The sequence below is a fragment of the Histomonas meleagridis genome (assembly GCF_020186115.1).
Source record: "Histomonas meleagridis strain 2922-C6/04-10x chromosome Unknown contig_7, whole genome shotgun sequence".
In the NCBI taxonomy this organism is placed as follows: Eukaryota; Parabasalia; order Tritrichomonadida; family Dientamoebidae; genus Histomonas; species Histomonas meleagridis.
Window position 1 is genome coordinate 80,349 of NW_027150911.1, and position 25,183 is coordinate 105,531.

The 25,183-nt window shown below is 28.4% G+C and overlaps 5 protein-coding genes across 5 annotated transcripts; 1 reads left to right on the forward strand and 4 right to left on the reverse strand.

Annotated features, from left to right (window-relative positions):
- Positions 1–13,699: 13,699 nt before the first annotated feature.
- GO595_008723 (bacterial Ig-like domain protein) lies at positions 13,700–14,113 on the reverse strand (the record flags this gene model as incomplete). Its single annotated transcript, XM_067922329.1, has 1 exon — positions 13,700–14,113. The coding sequence occupies one exon, from the start codon at positions 14,111–14,113 to the stop codon at positions 13,700–13,702; it is 414 nt and encodes a 137-aa protein (XP_067771084.1).
- A 26-nt stretch (positions 14,114–14,139) lies between these two features.
- Positions 14,140–14,523, reverse strand: GO595_008724 (DUF1080 domain-containing protein; the record flags this gene model as incomplete). The annotated part of the gene is made up of 1 exon (XM_067922330.1): positions 14,140–14,523. One exon carries the CDS (start codon positions 14,521–14,523, stop codon positions 14,140–14,142), a length of 384 nt encoding a protein of 127 aa, XP_067771085.1.
- Positions 14,524–15,910: 1,387 nt separating this feature from the next.
- Positions 15,911–17,293, reverse strand: GO595_008725 (serine hydroxymethyltransferase, cytosolic; the record flags this gene model as incomplete). The annotated part of the gene is made up of 1 exon (XM_067922331.1): positions 15,911–17,293. One exon carries the CDS (start codon positions 17,291–17,293, stop codon positions 15,911–15,913), a length of 1,383 nt encoding a protein of 460 aa, XP_067771086.1.
- Positions 17,294–17,386: 93 nt separating this feature from the next.
- On the forward strand, positions 17,387–18,025 carry GO595_008726 (uncharacterized protein; the record flags this gene model as incomplete). Its single annotated transcript, XM_067922332.1, has 1 exon — positions 17,387–18,025. The coding sequence occupies one exon, from the start codon at positions 17,387–17,389 to the stop codon at positions 18,023–18,025; it is 639 nt and encodes a 212-aa protein (XP_067771087.1).
- Positions 18,026–23,983: 5,958 nt separating this feature from the next.
- GO595_008727 (biorientation of chromosomes in cell division protein 1-like 1) lies at positions 23,984–25,180 on the reverse strand (the record flags this gene model as incomplete). Its single annotated transcript, XM_067922333.1, has 1 exon — positions 23,984–25,180. The coding sequence occupies one exon, from the start codon at positions 25,178–25,180 to the stop codon at positions 23,984–23,986; it is 1,197 nt and encodes a 398-aa protein (XP_067771088.1).
- Between the last annotated feature and the right edge of the window lie 3 nt (positions 25,181–25,183).

Genomic DNA, 25,183 nt, shown 5'->3' on the forward strand with positions numbered 1-25,183 from the left:
GAATTCATGAAAAATAGAGCAACAGCAAAAGCATTTTTAGCTTTGTTTCCTTTGATTTTCAACCTAAGCCCTGAACAAAAATCGATTTTTTTCCGAAGAAACTATTTGATATAAACCGCTGTTAGATAATTGTAAACAATTGAATTTGGATGATTCAAAAATATTTTGCACCAATGAAGAAAATAAAAACTCCCAATGTAATTATAATATTTATCCAAGGTTTGTAGAGGAAGGTTACGTTCATCAAATGTAATGATTTTAAATGATTTTTTTGAGAAATTGTGAGATCTGATTCTAAAAAGTTTTTGTTTAAATACTAAAACATGGTTCGACGGAATCGTACATATATTGTCGGATGGGTTTTACATTTAAATTGTAATTAGTGACATCTGTAGAAATAATGCATAAAATTAATAAAAATTATTGTTAATTATTTCAAAAATTGGAACCTTATCATTGCGTAGATGGTAAATGCCTCTTTATTTCTGTCCTTTATATATAAAAATTTTCTGTATTTGAAAAATGAATTTTGAAGCTTCATTTGAGTTCTGAATAATTTCAAGATGTACAAAATGAGCAGGAATTGAATAGCTTTCATGTTTCAATTTGAAATATAGCTGAAGACCTTAGTCACATTGGTCAATACAAAACTTGAAAAATCTCACATTTAAATGATAAAAAAGTTTGTTACTTTCTTGAAATTTTTTCTATTTGCCTTTAAATCTTTCGCTTAATGTTTGAAAACAACAATGATAACAAGGGAACAACAAGGTGATAAACGCACTTTTATATAATATTATGAATATACTTTGTGTTATGCGAACATTGCAATGAAGCAACTTTTTTGTTTATGAATTTATTTAGAAACTGAATGAGTTTTGTGCGTTGTTCTATATCGCTTTGAAATATAATTCTTCATCTTGATTATATCAAATAAATGAAGAATCTACTTTCTTGTATATTAAAGTCAAAAATGTTTAAACATTTATGCAAAAAGAAAACATTAAATATTTGTGCAAAATTAATCATATGTGTTTCAAGTTGAAATTTCAACAAGCATCTAAAAATATTATCAGCAAATCATAATATTAATATTTATAATTATTGTTATATATAAAAAATTGATGATTAACTAATAACCAATGATACCAAAAAGGAGTACTTAAATTGAAATTTCTATTACAAACAATAAATCATTTAGTCGATGAAAAGTGTCCGCTTTAATATAATCACATTTTTACCTCAAAACAATATTAATATATATAAACAAATTGTTAATCGATTAACATTTCAAATATTATCATTTCTCATTACGAATCATTTCATATTTTTTTTTATATTACGATATATCAAATAAAAAATATATTTTATTTTACATCAAATTATAGCCAATTGTCTTCATCTTCTTTAACAATATCTTCAACTAAAGTATTTACTTCCTCCATTTGTTTTGTACTTGATGTAGTTGTATCCTTAAATTGTAATTTCGATGTCGATTTTACTTTTTTGTTATTACTTTTTATTAAGAATATAACAATTCCAACAATTATTAACACAAATGCAATTGCCCCGCAAATAATTCCAATCATTGCATTAGTTGTAAGTCCATTTGTTTGTAAAATGTTCGTGTGAAACATTGTAATGAAATTTGAATAATAATTATAATATGTCGAATACATAATAACTGTGTAATCATAATAAATAAATTCTGTTTCGATATAAGAAAATGTTGAATTAATTATGGATAATGAAAGTGATCTTGTTTGCGTTTCAGAATAAGTAAATGAATTTGTAATTGTCAATGTATATGTTAATGTATATGAAAATGAAAATGTTAAATCACTTTGATATGATCCAGTGAATGTATTACTTCGACTGAATGTGTGTGATGAAGAAAATGAAATTGTTGCAATCGGGCTGCAGTTTCCTTCTGTGTTGTCTTTGTCAACACCTAAATTTCCAAATTTACTTCCTGCATATGTTGGATATGTGATAACACTTGCTGTAACATTATAAAATGCATTTTCTCCAATACTTGGTTCTGTATATCCATAATAATAAATGCATTCAAGTGAATTACAATTACCAAATGCTGATTCTCTAATTTCTCTTATTCCAGACCCAAGTGTTAATATTCTTAAATTAGAACACAATGAAAATGCTCCACCACCAATTGAAGTGACTGAATTTGGAATTGTAATGATGTCGATTGATAAACACAATGAAAATGCTGAACCACCAATTGTTGTAACATTTCCGCCAAATATAATCCTTTCTAAATTAGAACATGACGAAAACACATAACCACCAATATCTGATATAGAATTACCAAAATTAACTGAAATAACTAATGGCCATTCTGAAAATGCACTACTCGGAATCGAATAAATTCCTTCACTAATGTTTATAAATTTCGTGATGTCTTTATATTGATCAATTTGTTCAAAAATCATTTAAATTTGTTATTATTAATGTTGAATTATTATCATATAATATTTGAAAGGAATTTATGAAAAAATATAACAAAAAATTAAAACGTTTTTTATGTTTTTTTCTTTTCGCATGTTTTCAATTCGTAATTGGTCAAAAAAAATTCTGAAGAAAAGTGGTTTTTTCTGAAAAATATTGACATAAACCACTAATATCATTGAAAAAAACGGCGGTTAAACGAGCAAAAGCATTGAATTTAAGTGGTCGGTCTTTTTTATCGTTTTGCATCAATGAAAAACAAAGAAATTTACTCTGGGTCAAAGATAGATTCTCATAATATCTTTTCATGGCTTGCTTTGATGTATTATCTTCAGTCAGCATACTGGCTATAAAGGATTTATTTTGGGTAATTGTAAAGTATGATTCTGATAATTTTAATTTGTCATTAAATATTTGAAGCACAACTAATGTGTTCTCTGTAACAACCAAGGAATCTGGAAATAAACTGGTTTTAAAGAAAATAGAATTCTTGTTAAATATATCAAAATTCTGGTGATGAATTTCAACGAATGGATCTTCTGCACTGCGCCCATGCGCAAGTCCTTCTTTGCAAAGGCTCTTTTTCATATTTGATATTTTTATAGTCGTAAGGAATGGGCTTTCTGGTATAATACTGTTACTAAATTGCTTTGTAATGGACGAAACGAGCAGCAAATGAAGAATTCTCATGATTCAAGACCTGATATAGTCGAAGGCCTTAACCAAATACACATCGGCTAATACAAAAGTTAAAAATCATACGGTTAATATATAAGAAATTTGTTGTTGTTTTTTTTGAGGTTTTTCAATTTAACCTGAAATTTTATTTCAATAATTAAAGGCGCCTACAAAAGGTGGCGCTTTAAATGATTATAAAGTCACTTTTAAATAATATAATGAATGAACGCGATAAAACTGAGTCTGGTGGTCGTAATGATACATCTTTGTTGGTGGTAAACATGTTATAAGTTATTAAATTTCATTAATTTCACGAGATATGAATTTTTTAATGACATATTAAACATTTCCTTCAAGATTTATCATATTTTTTAAATGAAATATATTAATGTATGTGTGTAAGTATTAAGGTCCATATCTAAATACTTCTAAATTAATTGTAATTATATTTCATTGACTTTGTAAAGTTATTCTCTTTAGCTTTTGATGGAATTTCATAAATTTCGAAATATATTTTTGAATAACCAAAAAATTCGACTAATTCTTTAATAATGCTTTTAATATAATAATATGAAGAATGTCAATTAATATTATAGAAAACAAAGAGAAGAAAAAACACTTCAGCTCATAAAAAGTATTAAATTTTGTGACTGTGTGTGGTTGTGTAAATGAATTAGATCTTGAAAATGTATTCGGTTTTGTAAATGAATGTGTTGAAATTGGTGAACACGCACCACAGCATATTCATTATTCACTGGAAATGTCCAAATATTGTTGAATATGTAATAACTGATGACAATATACGGCTTTGAATTGCCAAAATAATAAAAGGTTACGTCATTTGGTGTCGCTGGATTCTTTTAGTTATGTTCCAAGTGTTAATATCGTTAAATTATAACAATTAGAAAACGCTGAATCTCAATGTTTTGAACCGGTTCGGAATTCGGAAGTGTAGCATTTATTAGTGATGGACAAAATGAAAATGCTGAATTACGAATTGTTGTAACATTTCCTCCAAAATATGAGCATGATAAAAATACTGAATTTCCGATATGATTTACAGTGTTAGAAAAATGAATATATGTAACTGATTTTGCAAATGAATTCATATGAATTACCTATTAAAAGTGTAAAATTACAATCATCGAAAAATATTTGAAAAGAATTCATGAAAAAATAGAGCAACAGCAAAAGCATTTTTAGCTTTGTTTCCTTTGATTTTTCAACCTAAGCCCTGAACAAAAATCGATTTTTTTTCCGAAGAAACTATTTGATATAAACCGCTGTTAGATAATTGTAAACAATTGAATTTGGATGATTCAAAATATTTTGCACCAATGAAGAAAATAAAAACTCCCAATGTAATTATAATATTTATCCAAGGTTTGTAGAGGAAGGTTACGTTCATCAAATGTAATGATTTTTAAATGATTTTTTTTGAGAAATTGTGAGATCTGATTCTAAAAAGTTTTTGTTTAAATACTAAAACATGGTTCGACGGAATCGTACATATATTGTCGGATGGGTTTTACATTTAAATTGTAATTAGTGACATCTGTAGAAATAATGCATAAAATTAATAAAAATTATTGTTAATTATTTCAAAAAATTGGAACCTTATCATTGCGTAGATGGTAAATGCCTCTTTATTTCTGTCCTTTATATATAAAAAATTTTTCTGTATTTGAAAAATGAATTTTGAAGCTTCATTTGAGTTCTGAATAATTTCAAGATGTACAAAATGAGCAGGAATTGAATAGCTTTCATGTTTCAATTTGAAATATAGCTGAAGACCTTAGTCACATTGGTCAATACAAAACTTGAAAATCTCACATTTAAATGATAAAAAAGTTTGTTACTTTCTTGAAATTTTTTCTATTTGCCTTTAAATCTTTCGCTTAATGTTTGAAAACAACAATGATAACAAGGGAACAACAAGGTGATAAACGCACTTTTATATAATATTATGAATATACTTTGTGTTATGCGAACATTGCAATGAAGCAACTTTTTTGTTTATGAATTTATTTAGAAACTGAATGAGTTTTGTGCGTTGTTCTATATCGCTTTGAAATATAATTCTTCATCTTGATTATATCAAATAAATGAAGAATCTACTTTCTTGTATATTAAAGTCAAAAATGTTTAAACATTTATGCAAAAAGAAAACATTAAATATTTGTGCAAAATTAATCATATGTGTTTCAAGTTGAAATTTCAACAAGCATCTAAAAATATTATCAGCAAATCATAATATTAATATTTATAATTATTGTTATATATAACAAAATTGATGATTAACTAATAACCAATGATACCAAAAAGGAGTACTTAAATTGAAATTTCTATTACAAACAATAAATCATTTAGTCGATGAAAAGTGTCCGCTTTAATATAATCACATTTTTACCTCAAAACAATATTAATATATATAAACAAATTGTTAATCGATTAACATTTCAAATATTATCATTTCTCATTACGAATCATTTCATATTTTTTTTTATATTACGATATATCAAATAAAAAATATATTTTATTTTACATCAAATTATAGCCAATTGTCTTCATCTTCTTTAACAATATCTTCAACTAAAGTATTTACTTCCTCCATTTGTTTTGTACTTGATGTAGTTGTATCCTTAAATTGTAATTTCGATGTCGATTTTACTTTTTTTGTTATTACTTTTTATTAAGAATATAACAATTCCAACAATTATTAACACAAATGCAATTGCCCCGCAAATAATTCCAATCATTGCATTAGTTGTAAGTCCATTTGTTTGTAAAATGTTCGTGTGAAACATTGTAATGAAATTTGAATAATAATTATAATATGTCGAATACATAATAACTGTGTAATCATAATAAATAAATTCTGTTTCGATATAAGAAAATGTTGAATTAATTATGGATAATGAAAGTGATCTTGTTTGCGTTTCAGAATAAGTAAATGAATTTGTAATTGTCAATGTATATGTTAATGTATATGAAAATGAAAATGTTAAATCACTTTGATATGATCCAGTGAATGTATTACTTCGACTGAATGTGTGTGATGAAGAAAATGAAATTGTTGCAATCGGGCTGCAGTTTCCTTCTGTGTTGTCTTTGTCAACACCTAAATTTCCAAATTTACTTCCTGCATATGTTGGATATGTGATAACACTTGCTGTAACATTATCAAAATGCATTTTCTCCAATACTTGGTTCTGTATATCCATAATAATAAATGCATTCAAGTGAATTACAATTACCAAATGCTGATTCTCTAATTTCTCTTATTCCAGACCCAAGTGTTAATATTCTTAAATTAGAACACAATGAAAATGCTCCACCACCAATTGAAGTGACTGAATTTGGAATTGTAATGATGTCGATTGATAAACACAATGAAAATGCTGAACCACCAATTGTTGTAACATTTCCGCCAAATATAATCCTTTCTAAATTAGAACATGACGAAAACACATAACCACCAATATCTGATATAGAATTACCAAAATTAACTGAAATAACTAATGGCCATTCTGAAAATGCACTACTCGGAATCGAATAAATTCCTTCACTAATGTTTATAAATTTCGTGATGTCTTTATATTGATCAATTTGTTCAAAAATCATTTAAATTTGTTATTATTAATGTTGAATTATTATCATATAATATTTGAAAGGAATTTATGAAAAATATAACAAAAATTAAAACGTTTTTATGTTTTTTCTTTTCGCATGTTTTCAATTCGTAATTGGTCAAAAAAAATTCTGAAGAAAAAGTGGTTTTTTCTGAAAAATATTGACATAAACCACTAATATCATTGAAAAAACGGCGGTTAAACGAGCAAAAGCATTGAATTTAAGTGGTCGGTCTTTTTTTTTTTTTTTCATCAATGAAAAACAAAGAAATTTACTCTGGGTCAAAGATAGATTCTCATAATATCTTTTCATGGCTTGCTTTGATGTATTATCTTCAGTCAGCATACTGGCTATAAAGGATTTATTTTGGGTAATTGTAAAGTATGATTCTGATAATTTTAATTTGTCATTAAATATTTGAAGCACAACTAATGTGTTCTCTGTAACAACCAAGGAATCTGGAAATAAACTGGTTTTAAAGAAAATAGAATTCTTGTTAAATATATCAAAAATTCTGGTGATGAATTTCAACGAATGGATCTTCTGCACTGCGCCCATGCGCAAGTCCTTCTTTGCAAAGGCTCTTTTTCATATTTGATATTTTTATAGTCGTAAGGAATGGGCTTTCTGGTATAATACTGTTACTAAATTGCTTTGTAATGGACGAAACGAGCAGCAAATGAAGAATTCTCATGATTCAAGACCTGATATAGTCGAAGGCCTTAACCAAATACACATCGGCTAATACAAAAGTTAAAAATCATACGGTTAATATATAAGAAATTTGTTGTTGTTTTTTTTGAGGTTTTTCAATTTAACCTGAAATTTTATTTCAATAATTAAAGGCGCCTACAAAAGGTGGCGCTTTAAATGATTATAAAGTCACTTTTAAATAATATAATGAATGAACGCGATAAAACTGAGTCTGGTGGTCGTAATGATACATCTTTGTTGGTGGTAAACATGTTATAAGTTATTAAATTTCATTAATTTCACGAGATATGAATTTTTAATGACATATTAAACATTTCCTTCAAGATTTATCATATTTTTAAATGAAATATATTAATGTATGTGTGTAAGTATTAAGGTCCATATCTAAATACTTCTAAATTAATTGTAATTATATTTCATTGACTTTGTAAAGTTATTCTCTTTAGCTTTTGATGGAATTTCATAAATTTCGAAATATATTTTTGAATAACCAAAAATTCGACTAATTCTTTAATAATGCTTTTAATATAATAATATGAAGAATGTCAATTAATATTATAGAAAACAAAGAGAAGAAAAAACACTTCAGCTCATAAAAAGTATTAAATTTTGTGACTGTGTGTGGTTGTGTAAATGAATTAGATCTTGAAAATGTATTCGGTTTTGTAAATGAATGTGTTGAAATTGGTGAACACGCACCACAGCATATTCATTATTCACTGGAAATGTCCAAATATTGTTGAATATGTAATAACTGATGACAATATACGGCTTTGAATTGCCAAAATAATAAAAGGTTACGTCATTTGGTGTCGCTGGATTCTTTTAGTTATGTTCCAAGTGTTAATATCGTTAAATTATAACAATTAGAAAACGCTGAATCTCAATGTTTTGAACCGGTTCGGAATTCGGAAGTGTAGCATTTATTAGTGATGGACAAAATGAAAATGCTGAATTACGAATTGTTGTAACATTTCCTCCAAAATATGAGCATGATAAAAATACTGAATTTCCGATATGATTTACAGTGTTAGAAAAATGAATATATGTAACTGATTTTGCAAATGAATTCATATGAATTACCTATTAAAAGTGTAAAATTACAATCATCGAAAAAATATTTGAAAAGAATTCATGAAAAAATAGAGCAACAGCAAAAGCATTTTTAGCTTTGTTTCCTTTGATTTTCAACCTAAGCCCTGAACAAAAATCGATTTTTTTCCGAAGAAACTATTTGATATAAACCGCTGTTAGATAATTGTAAACAATTGAATTTGGATGATTCAAAATATTTTGCACCAATGAAGAAAATAAAAACTCCCAATGTAATTATAATATTTATCCAAGGTTTGTAGAGGAAGGTTACGTTCATCAAATGTAATGATTTTTAAATGATTTTTTTTGAGAAATTGTGAGATCTGATTCTAAAAAGTTTTTGTTTAAATACTAAAACATGGTTCGACGGAATCGTACATATATTGTCGGATGGGTTTTACATTTAAATTGTAATTAGTGACATCTGTAGAAATAATGCATAAAAATTAATAAAAATTATTGTTAATTATTTCAAAAATTGGAACCTTATCATTGCGTAGATGGTAAATGCCTCTTTATTTCTGTCCTTTATATATAAAAATTTTCTGTATTTGAAAAATGAATTTTGAAGCTTCATTTGAGTTCTGAATAATTTCAAGATGTACAAAATGAGCAGGAATTGAATAGCTTTCATGTTTCAATTTGAAATATAGCTGAAGACCTTAGTCACATTGGTCAATAAAAAACTTGAAAATCTCACATTTAAATGATAAAAAGTTTGTTACTTTCTTGAAATTTTTCTATTTGCCTTTAAATCTTTCGCTTAATGTTTGAAAACAACAATGATAACAAGGGAACAACAAGGTGATAAACGCACTTTTATATAATATTATGAATATACTTTGTGTTATGCGAACATTGCAATGAAGCAACTTTTTTGTTTATGAATTTATTTAGAAACTGAATGAGTTTTGTGCGTTGTTCTATATCGCTTTGAAATATAATTCTTCATCTTGATTATATCAAATAAATGAAGAATCTACTTTCTTGTATATTAAAGTCAAAAATGTTTAAACATTTATGCAAAAAAGAAAACATTAAATATTTGTGCAAAATTAATCATATGTGTTTCAAGTTGAAATTTCAACAAGCATCTAAAAAATATTATCAGCAAATCATAATATTAATATTTATAATTATTGTTATATATAAAAAATTGATGATTAACTAATAACCAATGATACCAAAAAGGAGTACTTAAATTGAAATTTCTATTACAAACAATAAATCATTTAGTCGATGAAAAGTGTCCGCTTTAATATAATCACATTTTTACCTCAAAACAATATTAATATATATAAACAAATTGTTAATCGATTAACATTTCAAATATTATCATTTCTCATTACGAATCATTTCATATTTTTTTTTATATTACGATATATCAAATAAAAAATATATTTTATTTTACATCAAATTATAGCCAATTGTCTTCATCTTCTTTAACAATATCTTCAACTAAAGTATTTACTTCCTCCATTTGTTTTGTACTTGATGTAGTTGTATCCTTAAATTGTAATTTCGATGTCGATTTTACTTTTTTTGTTATTACTTTTTATTAAGAATATAACAATTCCAACAATTATTAACACAAATGCAATTGCCCCGCAAATAATTCCAATCATTGCATTAGTTGTAAGTCCATTTGTTTGTAAAATGTTCGTGTGAAACATTGTAATGAAATTTGAATAATAATTATAATATGTCGAATACATAATAACTGTGTAATCATAATAAATAAATTCTGTTTCGATATAAGAAAATGTTGAATTAATTATGGATAATGAAAGTGATCTTGTTTGCGTTTCAGAATAAGTAAATGAATTTGTAATTGTCAATGTATATGTTAATGTATATGAAAATGAAAATGTTAAATCACTTTGATATGATCCAGTGAATGTATTACTTCGACTGAATGTGTGTGATGAAGAAAATGAAATTGTTGCAATCGGGCTGCAGTTTCCTTCTGTGTTGTCTTTGTCAACACCTAAATTTCCAAATTTACTTCCTGCATATGTTGGATATGTGATAACACTTGCTGTAACATTATAAAATGCATTTTCTCCAATACTTGGTTCTGTATATCCATAATAATAAATGCATTCAAGTGAATTACAATTACCAAATGCTGATTCTCTAATTTCTCTTATTCCAGACCCAAGTGTTAATATTCTTAAATTAGAACACAATGAAAATGCTCCACCACCAATTGAAGTGACTGAATTTGGAATTGTAATGATGTCGATTGATAAACACAATGAAAATGCTGAACCACCAATTGTTGTAACATTTCCGCCAAATATAATCCTTTCTAAATTAGAACATGACGAAAACACATAACCACCAATATCTGATATAGAATTACCAAAATTAACTGAAATAACTAATGGCCATTCTGAAAATGCACTACTCGGAATCGAATAAATTCCTTCACTAATGTTTATAAATTTCGTGATGTCTTTATATTGATCAATTTGTTCAAAATCATTTAAATTTGTTATTATTAATGTTGAATTATTATCATATAATATTTGAAAGGAATTTATGAAAAATATAACAAAAATTAAAACGTTTTTATGTTTTTTCTTTTCGCATGTTTTCAATTTGTTCATTAAAAGTTTAATTTCAAAAAATAATAAAAATCCCAAAATAAAAATGTTATGCATCAGAACTTGAATAACTTTAATGAATTTGAACATTTTCTTTATGAAAATATTATTCATTGAAAATGCTAAGTGTTCTTTTAATGTAAAATGATTAAGTACAAAAGAAAAGAATTTGAAATAATGTTTAACATATGAAATTGGTAATTCTAATAAAGGGAAATGCCAATGATATTTTTCTGCACTGATGTTAAATGTATAGGTTTGATTATCCTTTAGAATAATAAAATTTGTTACTTTAATGGATACATTCGCTTTTTCGTGGGATGAAGATGTAAAGTATATGTCCTCTTTGGATTTCGAAGTAAGGCAAGTGTAATGTTTGAAAGTTTGAGGAGTAGATAATTGATCATCAAAAATCTTTAAACCTGAATTTTGTGGAGAGATTTGTAACGAGCAAAAGAAATGCATGGGGAAAGCCAAGAAGAAATAACACATTCGTGAGAAAACTTGAGAAACTTATTGATAAATCAGTCAAAAACGATACAGAGAGCTTCAACCGCTTCGCTTTTTAGTTATTTCATTGGTTAAACTTTTGCTGATGCATGTTTTATAGTTTTTGCGATCGGAAGATGTTCACAAAGCTGAAACTCAATATTTTCTTATAAAAAGTGACAGAAGGTTCCATAATTAAATTGTATTAAAATACTGTTAAAAAACAAAAGAAAGAAGAAGACATCGTTCGCAACCAAGAAAACACGATGAATAAAAACATACAAAAAGTTTATTTCAATACAATTAACAGATCACACTGAATTTTGAATGCAGCATTTCTCCAAACAACGGTTTGATTTTAACCAATATTGATCGTTCGAAACCGTAGCACTTTTGAAAAAGTGTGTAATGATTCCAAAAAATATGGCATTTCTTATTTCCTTTGAATTATTTCGTCAATGATTCGCCTCAGAAATTGAGAGAAACCACCAAAAAACATGATCGTACAGTTATTGAAAAATTGGACTTCGAACTGAATTTTTTTTTGTAAAGTAAAGAAAATTGAATTATTCATCAAAAAACCAAATAAGAAATTATAGTTAAAACTTACAAGCTACAATCAACTTCCTGAAATTCCAATGCCCCTTGAAAATCCAGAAGAAAATTGTGTCAGCACAAAAATATGCACAGAAAACAAAAAAACATTAAATATTTTGTGTTATGTAGCAGTTGCAACCATTTTGATAATACCCTTTAGGGAGAAATTTCATTTTGCATTAGTTCGTTCTTAACACAGCAAATCTACATTGTGTTTTTATATATAAAAATATATTAAACATATATTGAAGAACAAATAATTTTATTTTGAAATAGAATTGTAACCTTGTTATTATTTTGGCATTTTTACGATGTCACGCAAAATCTTCAACTGTAGGTAACTATCATATTCAAAATTACTTACATTTTTTACTCAGACATTGATATAAAATGAAATTAAAAATCATGATTCCATGGAACATTAATTATGTAATTGAGTTCAAACAAATGCTGATCTAAACTTTTTATGGATGGATACATCGAATAATTTTGAAATTTTAATATCAGAAATAAACGCTTTCTATACTTTATTCAAACATTACATCCATTGATCATCATCTTCTTTTGCCATTTCTCCTAATGTTTGTATCATTTCATATTGCTGTTCTTTTTCTAAATTGGAACTTAACGAATCACTAAACATTCCATTAAGTTCCGAATATGATTTATCTTTTTTACTAATTCTAAATAACCAAACAATAACACCAATGATAATTAACACTAAAGCTATAGATCCACATATAATCCCAATAAGAGATACACTGTTTAAAACAGGTTCATCAATAATACGATATAAAGATTGAAATACAAATGTATAATAATCTGAATAAAAACTAATGATTGTAGTCATGTGAATAATTGAATATTCATAAAATATTAATGTCGAATCGGATAAATACTGAGTGCGGAAAATTTGGGTGAATGAACTGATGTCAGATGAATATATTGTCAGAATAAACGAAAAACTGAGTGACGCACCAAATGGAAATGAAGAAGTGAAAGAATTGGACTCTGAAAACGAATTAGAATTTGTAAATGAATTCGACTTCGTAAATGTATTTGATTGCGAAAATGTGTTGGACTGTGTAAACGTGTTTGACTCTGAAAATGAATTTGATTGAGTAAGTGTATTCGACTGTGAATATGTATTCGATTGGGAAAATGTATTCGTAGAGAAATTTAGTCGAACTGTAGTGATATTTCCTGTGATATTTTTATTATCTGTTGGAGCAACATGAAGATACATTTGATCCACAACATCATGAGTTGTAAATTTAATAGTATTATCATAAGTTATATTTGTTAAATCATTGAACTCACAATTAGCATTAGCGCTAAATGTATAATTATAATGCAATTCCTTTTGTAACGTTAACAACAACTTCTGACTCATTGATGCTTTGGCCTGTTCTATTTTATGCAACAACTTTAAATGTATATTGTGTACCAACATTTGCGTCAATTGTTATTAAATAATTTGCTTGATCTATTACTATGTCATTAATTTCTGGTTGCGATGTGTCAGGCAAATTTAGATAATGATCTTCAAACTCAGTTTCATTAGTTTTTTGCTTAAGATAAAATATAGTGTTGGCAAGGATTTTTCGTTCAAAAGATGTTGCCGAACCAGTGTGACCTGTTTGAACCATTGCTGTGTTTCCAAATGTGGTAAGATAGAAATTATCTGTTTCATTGCAGTTGGTTATATTATATTCGGGGGTACTAGCAAATGAAAACCAAATATCACCATGAGCTTTATGATGCAAAGTGTGAGAAAAATTAATTGACTCATCTTCTTCTCCTATATTAATGAGGTTCCATGGGTACATTAATAGTAATCCTTGCTTGTGAACTTCTATTTTGTCAGACTGTATGTAATTGAAATAATCTTTATCATGTTCTTTAACTGTAACATTCGAATAGCAACTATACCTTCGGCATTACCTTTATCATCTTCAAAACCAGAGGTGATTGAATCATGTCCAGTAATAAAGCCATATCCTTTTTTGATGTAATCACTGATAACTCCTTCTGCTGTTTCTGTTTTGATTGAGTAGCAGTCACTATAATCCCAAAATCCAGAAGCAGTGACATCATAATGGTACACCATGGTTTGATTGTACTTTTCCAACTCTTTTCCGAAATCATCTATAGATTTGAGTGTTACATTAATAATTTGTTCACCATTAGAATCAGCACAAGCATCGTAATTATCGTTTTCAATAAAGCCACCTTCCATCCAAACTTTTAAAGAAGCTGATTTGGGATAACTTGATATAGGACCAGACGTGAAGCTCGTATATACTTCATCATTTGTTAAAAAAGGCTCGCATTCATCAATGTTAATCAAAGCTGTACCATTGATACTATTTGATTAATTAATATTTAAAACATTTATAGTAGTTTCTAATTTGTGCGTGCTAACTGGTTCCCAGCCGCTTTCTGTTTCCAAAAATATTTAATAATAATCAGTTTGATTTTTTTCTTGATAATTAATTGTCCTATTGAGATATACTCCACCAGCCCCATTTGCATATGTTGCATTGTATTTTGCATTGAGTATTAGTTCTTTGGAAAATATGAAGAAATAAATGAAAATAAACATTTAATCCTTTCCAAGTCCCGGACAACGATAAATTATTCGATTTTTTGATGAGATATCATTATTTTATAAAAACGATAATTCAATTTGTTTCAATTTGAATCGTTACGACATAGCGGTTATTTTATACAGTTCGAAGTGTTGAACGAAAAAATTTAATAAAAATTAACTTTATTCGTGATGAAACAATTAGAATTAGAATTAAATTTGGTTTTATTGTTATACAGGATATTTAGCATCTGTGATTCGATTATTAATTTTTGAAAAATCATAAAAAATTCATCAATGGGTTTCGAGGTACAATTGAATAGATTATCCAAAAAAGTTGTTATAGATGATAAAGAGTTTAACATTAAGTCTTTGATACTCCTTCACAACGGGAACAATATAAAAACCTTTTGGGGTCTTGCTATCGTGATTCTGATATTATTATAATTGTTTTTGCTGTAGGAGATCCTGAAACTGATGAAATAAGTCAGACATCATTCGAATCTTTAGAAGGATGGCTTGATTATGCACAAAGTTCCAAACCAGATGCTATTTTTTGTTTTTGCGGAAATTTGAAAGATATCAAACCCCGCAAAATAACGCACGAAGCAGCGGTCAAAAGAGTTGAAGAATTATGTAAAAAGTGCATGTACTTTGAAACGAGCGCTGCAACTGGAGATGGTGTTGATGACATGTTCTTCTCTTTGATCAAAAAGTATATTCAACAAAAAGATGCTAAAAAACCCGTAGAACCTCAAGAAAAAAATAATGGTTCACCTTGCACCATCTTTTGATTCTAAATTTTTGAACAATTTATTACAAAGCAACGAGTATTTTTATCAAAATAAGTATCAATAATTTGTCATATGAACGAAGAAGATTTTGCGATGATTTCCATTGACATTTCTATAATTATTAAAAAAAAAAAATAATATTATTAGTGCCAAAAATTTGCCTATAGACAAGGATCAACTAAAACAGTAAATATTAAAAGAAAAAATAGCATAAAAAAATAAAATAAAATAAAAATAAATTTTTATAAATAATTCTTTGGATCAAAAACACCAGGAAGATCGAACTTTGTTGCAAATTCAATAACACGCTTTTTCAAATCTTTCACTTTCTCATCATTTGATGTAACTTTTTTGAATTCGTTTAACTTTTTGGTGGCTTTTTTAATTCTTTTCGTATGCTGAATTCCTTCGATAATGAACTCGCCGACTTTTTCGAAATCCTTTTCGAGCAAGCCACGAGTTGTTAACGCCGGAGAACCAATCCTTAATCCTTTAGGCATTCCAGCGTTTTTATCGCCAGGAATCGTATTTTTATTTGTTGTTATGTTAGCGCAATCCAATAAATATTCCAATCTTGCGCCATCGATTTTATGTTTTCTTAGATCAAGAAGTGCTAAATGATTATCAGTACCTCCCGATACTAAATCAATTTTATTTTTCATTAAAAATAGTGAAAGCGCTTTCATGTTTTTTAATGTTTGTTCTTGATATTTTTTAAATTCGGGTGTTAACGCTTCTTTAAGTGAAACAGCTATGGCAGCTATTTGATGCATATGTGGTCCGCCTTGAAGTCCAGGGAATACGGCCAAATTTATGGCTTTTTCATATTTTTTTTTATAAAAAATTAATGCGCCACGTACAGAGCGTAATGTTTTATGTGTTGTAGTTGTGACAATATCACAATGATCAAATGGTGATGGAATAATTCCAGCACTGACAAGTCCGCTAATATGTGCCATGTCTGCCATTAATATTGAACCAGTTGAATCCGCTGTTTTACGCATTAATGAGTAATCAATATTTCGTGGATATGCAGATGCACCAGCAATGATTAAATGTGGATTAAAAAGTTTTGCATTATGATCAAGCTCATCATAATCTATAAGTTGTGTCTTTTGATTAACTATATATGGAAGTGATTGCCAAAATAAAGAGCTTGCTGAAACTGATCGATTCTTGTTTCGATACCCATGTGTTAAATGACCTCCATCAGAAAGATTTAATCCCATAATTCGACCATTTGGTGGCACTAAAGCTGTATAAACAGCAAGATTTGCAGGTGAACCAGAAAGAGCTTGAACATTAACACCCCATATGTTTGGATCAAGATGAAAAGCTTGAAGAGCTCTTTTTTGACATAATTGTTCAAGTTTATCAACAACTTGAGTTCCACCATAATAACGTGCTCCTGGATATCCTTCTGAGTATTTGTTATTAAAGTGTGAAGAAAGGGCGGAAAGAGAAGCATGTGATGCAAAGTTTTCTGATGCAATTAATTCAAGACTTTGAAATTGCCTTTTAATTTCTTCTTGATTAAGTTGGTATACTTCTGGATCAACTTCTTGAAGTAATTTATTACCTGTAAATAAGGTTCGTTTATTAATATTTTTGGTGATTACTAACATTTTGATAAAATTAAAAAAATTTTAGATGATAAAACGTACGTTAAGAGCACTTTTTCATTTCATTTTTATCCAAACAAACTCTGTCAAATCAAAATGGAACAAACACAAGAACCCAATACAGAACCATCTGATATTTCAGCAAGTACACATAGCGATGGCTCGAATGAAAAACAAACACGGAATTTTGTGTGTAATTTTGGCCCAATTATTGGAAGCTTAGAAGAATATGATGAATTATTTAGAAGAGAAAAATTTGATACATTTGTTGATTTATGTTTTATAGGAAAACATGGAAGCATTAAATTTCCATCACAAGCAGAAGCAGATTTGTTCATTGAACATTTCTCAAATTTTGAATTTAAAGGTCAACAGATGTGGGCAGAAAAGCCAAGAAGATTACAAAATGGTGTAAAGACATTGCATTTATCCGGTTTCACACCTGGCAACTTATCTGAACGAAGTATTTTTTTTGCTTTATCAGGGGCTGGTTTTATTCGCAGGATTTCAGGGAAAAGGGATTTTGCTTTTGTAGAGTTTGATACCCCTGAGGAAGCTCAAAATGTTTTAAAACAATATCCAACAATTCAAATTGATGGAGATTTGATCAAATTATCATTTGCAAGAACAGAGCATAACCCCAAGTTAACAATCCCACTTAAAGAGTTGGTGCCTTTAGATCATCCGTTTTGGTACCAACTTCAAGAAATGCTTTACGAACAGACATTGCATTAAACTTTTTGTATGTTACCCATTCGTTATCTGATAGATAAATAAATAATTTTGTTTATAATTGTAATCATAAACGAATATTATTGAATTGAAAAATAAATGCAAATAATAGCAATGCACAAAAAATTGAGTTTTGATACCTCATCATGTTAATGTGCTCCATAACATTGGCATTATATTTATACATAAAAAAAAGATTGCAAAATATATTATAATGTTTGAGAAAATGAAATCAAAATGGAATTTAAACAAAACCAAATTGAAAAATTAACAAGAATACCTTACGCGTTTTGTTTCGCTTTGATTGTTTCGCAAATTAAAAGGAATTTTAAAACAAATTCATTTGTTGATTTTAAAAGAAACGTATGCGCTTATGTAATTTAAATTTAAATATTTGTAATAATGAATAATAAATAGACTTTTTAAAATTAAATAATAAATTAAAATAAATTTAATAATATAAACTTTGAAAAAAAAAAAAGAAAATATCAAAAACATGAGTGCACCCATCAAAACATAAACCAATAAAAATCATCTTAAACATAAATATAAAAACACTAATGCAACATTATCATATGAAACGTTACATGGGATTGACAAAATGAAAAATGTCAAATTTCTTAATGAATATCATTAGTTTGTTCACGAATTTCTTCGAATTTTTCATTGCCATTAAAGTATTTTTTTAATGAATAAGTTCTATAATAATTTTATGTGATATAATTTTCATTCTTTTTGACAATCTTTTGTTGAATTTTTTCTTTAGGTTTTTCCTCTTTTTGTTCCTTTTGTTCTTTTTCTTCTTTAGGTTTATCTTGTTCAAATGCATCTGCAAATAAGGAATTTAAACGATGTTCAGAGACTATTAAAGTATCTGTTCATCGCATTAAACTCTTGCAAATCTTTATTCCACGAATGGGTCATAAAATAACAAACATAATTAAAACGAATTATTTTCTTCATAATAATAATAAATCAAAACATTTATCAAATGAAATTTTCTTAAATCAAAATATTTATCAATTAATCAAAACTTATTATTAATTTGTGGTTTAAATATCATTTTTATTTATTTCATTTCCACGATCTGATTGTGCACTTCAATTGCGACGCCACTATTCACGAACTGCTTGAGTACGACGTCTCCAAACATTTCCTTTATTTTGTCATACGATAACTTCCTTCTCAGCATCTGACTGATCACTGAATGTTTAACATTATTTTGGTACAAGACTTTGTATTCTTTTGCGACGCACAAACACTTTATGATGTTTTTTAGCAATGTGTCAGTAATTGTAATTTTGTAATATTCTTCTTTCGGCCGATATAATGGAACGAAGTTATTTACACTTTTTGCTTTTTGTGGGAAACTAATTTCATCGAAAATGTTTTGCATTAACTTTGGATCGCGTAAATTCGTAAGGATTTGTGATATTGGATAATAAACATGTTGAAAAGTGTTTTCAAGAAATAACAAACGGCCAATGCGCCCATTCCCATCATGATGAGGATGAATTCGTTCATATAATAAATAACAAATCATCGCGCAAATCTCTCGAGGTATGTTGGGATAAAATTCATTTCGATAAAACTTGTTAACTAATTGTTGAAGAGAATTTGGTTCAAGATCTGATGCTTTCATGCCAATATTATAGAATGAATATTCACGTTTGTTTTGCTTTTTAACTACACCAACAAAGCCTTCATATGAATCTGTTGATTCACGAAAACATTTATGTTTGGGAAAGACAATTTGATATAAATCTTGAATGTTTGGTGGTTGTCCATTGAGATTTTGGAAATATTGTAAAACATTTTCAATACGTTCAGGTGGCATTTGATCTTTTTCGTTTTCGTTGGAACATGTTAGATAATAACGAAATTCTTTTGACAATTCATCTTTATCATTTATTTCATTTTCAGGAATAGATCCAAGTATCGCAGCAGCCATATTTAGGTCCTCTTGCAAGATTATTTGGAAGGGAAACACTTCTTCCATAATTTTATGGCCGGAGGCGAGTGAATTTCACAACCGATTTTTTTTCTATTGAATTTAAATTAAACCGTTGATATCCTTTCAAACACTGGATTTTACGGTTCTGATAAAAATATGCCAGAAATTGAATGTGGCCAATAACTTTTTGCGTGTTTTTTTCGGTTTGATTTAAAATAGCTACTCTCCCACATCATCTGATTTCAATTATTCCCTCTCTAGTTCAAGAAGAATAGAAAGAGACTATATGTCTATGATGTACTGCTAAAAATATCATAAAGTGTTTTGAAAGAATATAAAGTTTTGCACTAAAATAATGTTTAAACATTCAGTGATCTCGGATGAATTCTGAAAAAAAAAAATTCATTCCGATACGGGGAGTCGAACCCCGCTCCCGTGGATGAAAACCACATATCCTAACCGATGAACGATATCGGAATACGAATTGTTTTTTTATAATTAATATAATTAGATTATTGAATATTAAAAAAAGGAAAATTTTAACGAAAATTCAAAACACATAATAAAAGCATTTTATAAGAAACAATTATTTTATTAACAAATATAAATGTATTCACCATCCCAATTCTCGAATTATAACTTCTGCTTTTTCAGAAATTAGGGGATCATCGGAATCTGCAAGATTATAAAGAATATCCGAATTTTCTATTTCATTTGCAATTTGTTGTGCATCAGCTTGTAGAAGAAGAATAGAAATAATATGTAAACAAGTTAAAGCACTTTTTGCATTTACTATTGACATTATGTCAGCTATATAATAACATATATGAATTTGTAGAAAATAATTTGTTATTTGCTGATTATTAAAAGACAAAATTTCATCAATTAACTGACATACTTTAACCTTTCCCTTGAAGCTTCCATTGTTTAAACAATAAACAATTGAATCTGTTAATCCTGATTCTATCAATTGCTGAATTGAATGCTGATTTTTCCTGATGTACTCAACCAAGCAGATGATGGCTTGTGCTTGGATTGCGCAAATTCCAAACTTCATCAGTCCAATCAAATATGGAATGTTGAAAATTGAAAAGCCAACAGAGTTTTTGAAAGACATCCTTATGAAAGAAAGTATTCGCGATTTCAAAACAATTGATTTTGTATTGATCAATATTTCATTAAATTTTTCAAGTAAATTATATTTAATTACAGGTATGCTCCACTTAAAGTATCGGCGAGTCATGTTTTCACAACACCAAATTGCTTCACCACAAAGGTTAATGTTTTGTGATTGAATTATTATGTCAACCATTTGACAAATAAAATCTGCAAACTCTGATGAGACTTCAATTCCCATACAGATATTTCCTATAATAAATAATGTTTTGTGTATGATCTTAAGATCTCCACATTGAATGAGAGAGCTTAAAATTTCTAAATTAAAAAATTGTGCTATAATTGAAGAGTGTTTAACAGACATACCACTTAGTTTTGCAATTACATATAATGCAGTTCGAGTATAAGGAATGTTTTTTAAGTCAAGTAATTTTAAAATTTTTTCTGTTAACTTTGGTAAAAATTCTAATGGATACCTTTGCTTTGGTTGACAAAAAGCATTGGTAAAGCATGCTAAACCAAATATAGAAATATTTAGATTTGGGTTTGGAAACAAGGAAATAAATAATGAAGATACATTTTCAATATCATGCAAATCTGTAATTGGATGTGCTTTACAAAATTCTGTTATAGTTTTTAATGTACATTGTGCCATTTGTAGATTCATTGGATTTGTTGAATTTATCATATCAATCATTTCATTTAATGATGCTGGTATATTACACATTTCTTTTTCGTCAAAGTCTGTTCTTGATCTGTATATTTTTGTTTCTGTTTTATTGGAAGAATTAATGTTTTCATTCATTATTTATATTTTAAACGTACCCTTAAACGGACGAACGCTTCACCTCACAAATGCTTCTCAACATAAATGTCACACAACACGTCCAATACATTTATTAAATAATAATAATGTATATAAATATATTTATTCAGTTTTTTCTTTTGTTTGCTCTTCATATTCGATTTCCTCTATAAACAAATGTCCATATTCCATCATAATTGCGTATGATGCATAGACAATTAAATCGAACACTTTATCGCATGACTCAATAGGAATTTTCACATACATATGTACAAATATAAGTGACACAACAGTTAATGATGAAAAAGTATAATATTTATACCTTTGAATTTGTTTATTATTATTCAAGAAAAATCCTTTTACAATTAAACAAATTAAAAAAATGAAAAAAACAAATAATATTTTCTTATGTATTTCATTAAAATTACGTGAATCAAATGGCGAATATTCTGCAAATGTTTGTTTTGATTCGAAAATTGGTAATGAAAAATCATTTTTAAATATAACAATTAAAGATAAAATCGAAAAAATTAAAATAAAAATATAAAAAATTTTTGTTCTTCCAAAATAATTTAATAAATTAAGACAATAAAACATGAAATACACAATAAAAATATCTTTTATAAATAAAGTAATTAAATCAATTTTTGGTATATGAATTAATGCATCAATAAAATATATCGGAAATGAATACAAAAAAGTAAAAAGTAAAAGAAAACCAGTAAGGTGTTGTTCAATCGTAAGTTTATAATTGTTTGATTTGTCGAAATACGCTTTAATAAGTGTGAAAAGAAACAAAGAAATTCCAATGCAGATTACATTATGAAAAAAATTAAAAACAGGATCAATCGTTTCCCACGTAAAATATCCACTATTGGAACAGTTGAGTTGGATGGTTGCGTTAAGAGAGTCATAACATATGATATTGTCTTGGAATAAAATTATTGGATTTGTTTCTTTAGTTTCAGGATTTGTTGTTAAGTTTATTATTGTAGTCGATTCTAAATCATAAACTTTTGTTTCATTTTGAAGTGAAGATATTTTGACATCAATTGCACTAACAATGTTATCGTAAAAAACGCATGAAAGACGAACTTTTTGTGATGCAAGTACAAGTGTATTTATTGCTGTAGTTATGGTGTTGTTCGATTGAGTTAAATTAAAATTTGAAGTTGTGACAATAATAGATGTCTTAAATAAATATGCAAGATATAACAAGAAAATAAATGCTACAAATGGAAGACTTCCAGCACCACTTAAAGATTTTTTGAATGGAAGGTCAGCAACTAAAATTTGTTCTTTTTTCACTTTGGGTTGGTGTTCACTTTTTATATAAACACATAACGTTCGGGATGTTAATTTTTAACTAAGTTTGTTCGGATCAATGCGGCTCGTCTCTGGGTGTTCGTCTTTACGGATATCTTTCTGAAGGGTCGCAATATCCATGATTTCTCGCAAGAGCGAACCAATGGTACCTGGTTGGCGACCGAGAATCCAACATTCTTAATATATACGAAAATTATTATTATTTTTTTTTTCCTTTCTGAGTGGATTACTTTAAGGTCAAATATGTACTTCAGCCTACACCTACTTCTTTCTTTTTGGTGAAAGGTTTTCTACTTGTAAAAGAATTATTAATTTTCATGTTTCAATTCTTACACATTCGTTCTTTTAAATAGATAAAAGCATAATATGCTTGCTTTTGGCTTGCGCTTGTATAGAAATTTTTATCAATGGTTTTTGAATAAATAATTTATCTTTTTCATGCTGATTACAAGCTAAGATTTTAAAAAAGGGACACGATTTTGTGCTGGTTAGATTATAATTTTTTTAAAAAAAAGTTTCTTACTAATTGCAATTAGTAAAATACGATAAACGCATACGCACAAAGATATTTTTAGTAATAAGCCGTATTTTCCAACAGTTATATTTTAATCGATAAATAAAGTAAGGATGTTTTGTCTAAAACTGTTTTACAAACTTTTAATTTGCACACTGGAAGAAAAACTTTTTAAATACATTATTTCGATAAAGTATACAAAAAGTGGTCTATAACTAAGATGTAAACAAAGCTAAATTTGAGTTTTTATATGAATTCGGATGGAACAAGAAGAGGATGGTCAACATCTGGATCTTCCACATTGCCATGAGTAGGTCTCCTGATTCTCTTGTATATCAAATAAGCGAAAATAGCGAGAAGAACAATGATTAAAATGATAACAACAGCCAAAACGCCGTTCTGTGCCTTCGTGTCGCCGCCTGACGATGAGCTTGCAGGCGACTGCGATGGCGTGGCTTCGGGCGATTCGGAAGTTGCCTCAGATATAGCCTCAGATGTGATATCTGACGTTTTTTCCGATTCCATTTCTTCTGATGATGCTTCAGAAGCTTTTTCTGATGAACTTTCTGCTCCTGTAGGCGCTTCTGATGATGCTCCTGTATGTGCTTCTGATGAACTTTCTGCTCCTGTATGTGCTTCTGTTGAACTTTCTGCTCCTGTATGTGCTTCTGATGAACTTTCTGCTCCTGTATGTGCTTCTGTTGAACTTTCTGCTCCTGTATGTGCTTCTGATGAACTTTCTGCTCCTGTATGTGCTTCTGATGAACTTTCTGCTCCTGTATGTGCTTCTGATGAACTTTCTGCTCCTGTATGTGCTTCTGTTGAACTTTCTGCTCCTGTATGTGCTTCTGTTGAACTTTCTGCTCCTGTATGTGCTTCTGATGAACTTTCTGCTCCTGTATGTGCTTCTGTTGAACTTTCTGCTCCTGTATGTGCTTCTGTTGAACTTTCTGCTCCTGTATGTGCTTCTGTTGAACTTTCTGCTCCTGTATGTGCTTCTGATGAACTTTCTGCTCCTGTATGTGCTTCTGTTGAACTTTCTGCTCCTGTATGTGCTTCTGATGAACTTTCTGCTCCTGTATGTGCTTCTGTTGAACTTTCTGCTCCTGTATGTGCTTCTGTTGAACTTTCTGCTCCTGTATGTGCTTCTGTTGAACTTTCTGCTCCTGTATGTGCTTCTGATGAACTTTCTGCTCCTGTATGTGCTTCTGTTGAACTTTCTGCTCCTGTATGTGCTTCTGATGAACTTTCTGCTCCTGTATGTGCTTCTGTTGAACTTTCTGCTCCTGTATGTGCTTCTGATGAGGTTTCTAGAATTTTAAATAATTTTATATTTGTAATTTTTTTGGATTCTTTTTTAAGCAAACTCTCTTCTATGCTTTTGCATGAGAGTTGCACCAAAGGTTTTGCCTTGATTTTGAAAAAAAGTAAGATTAATAGCATTTT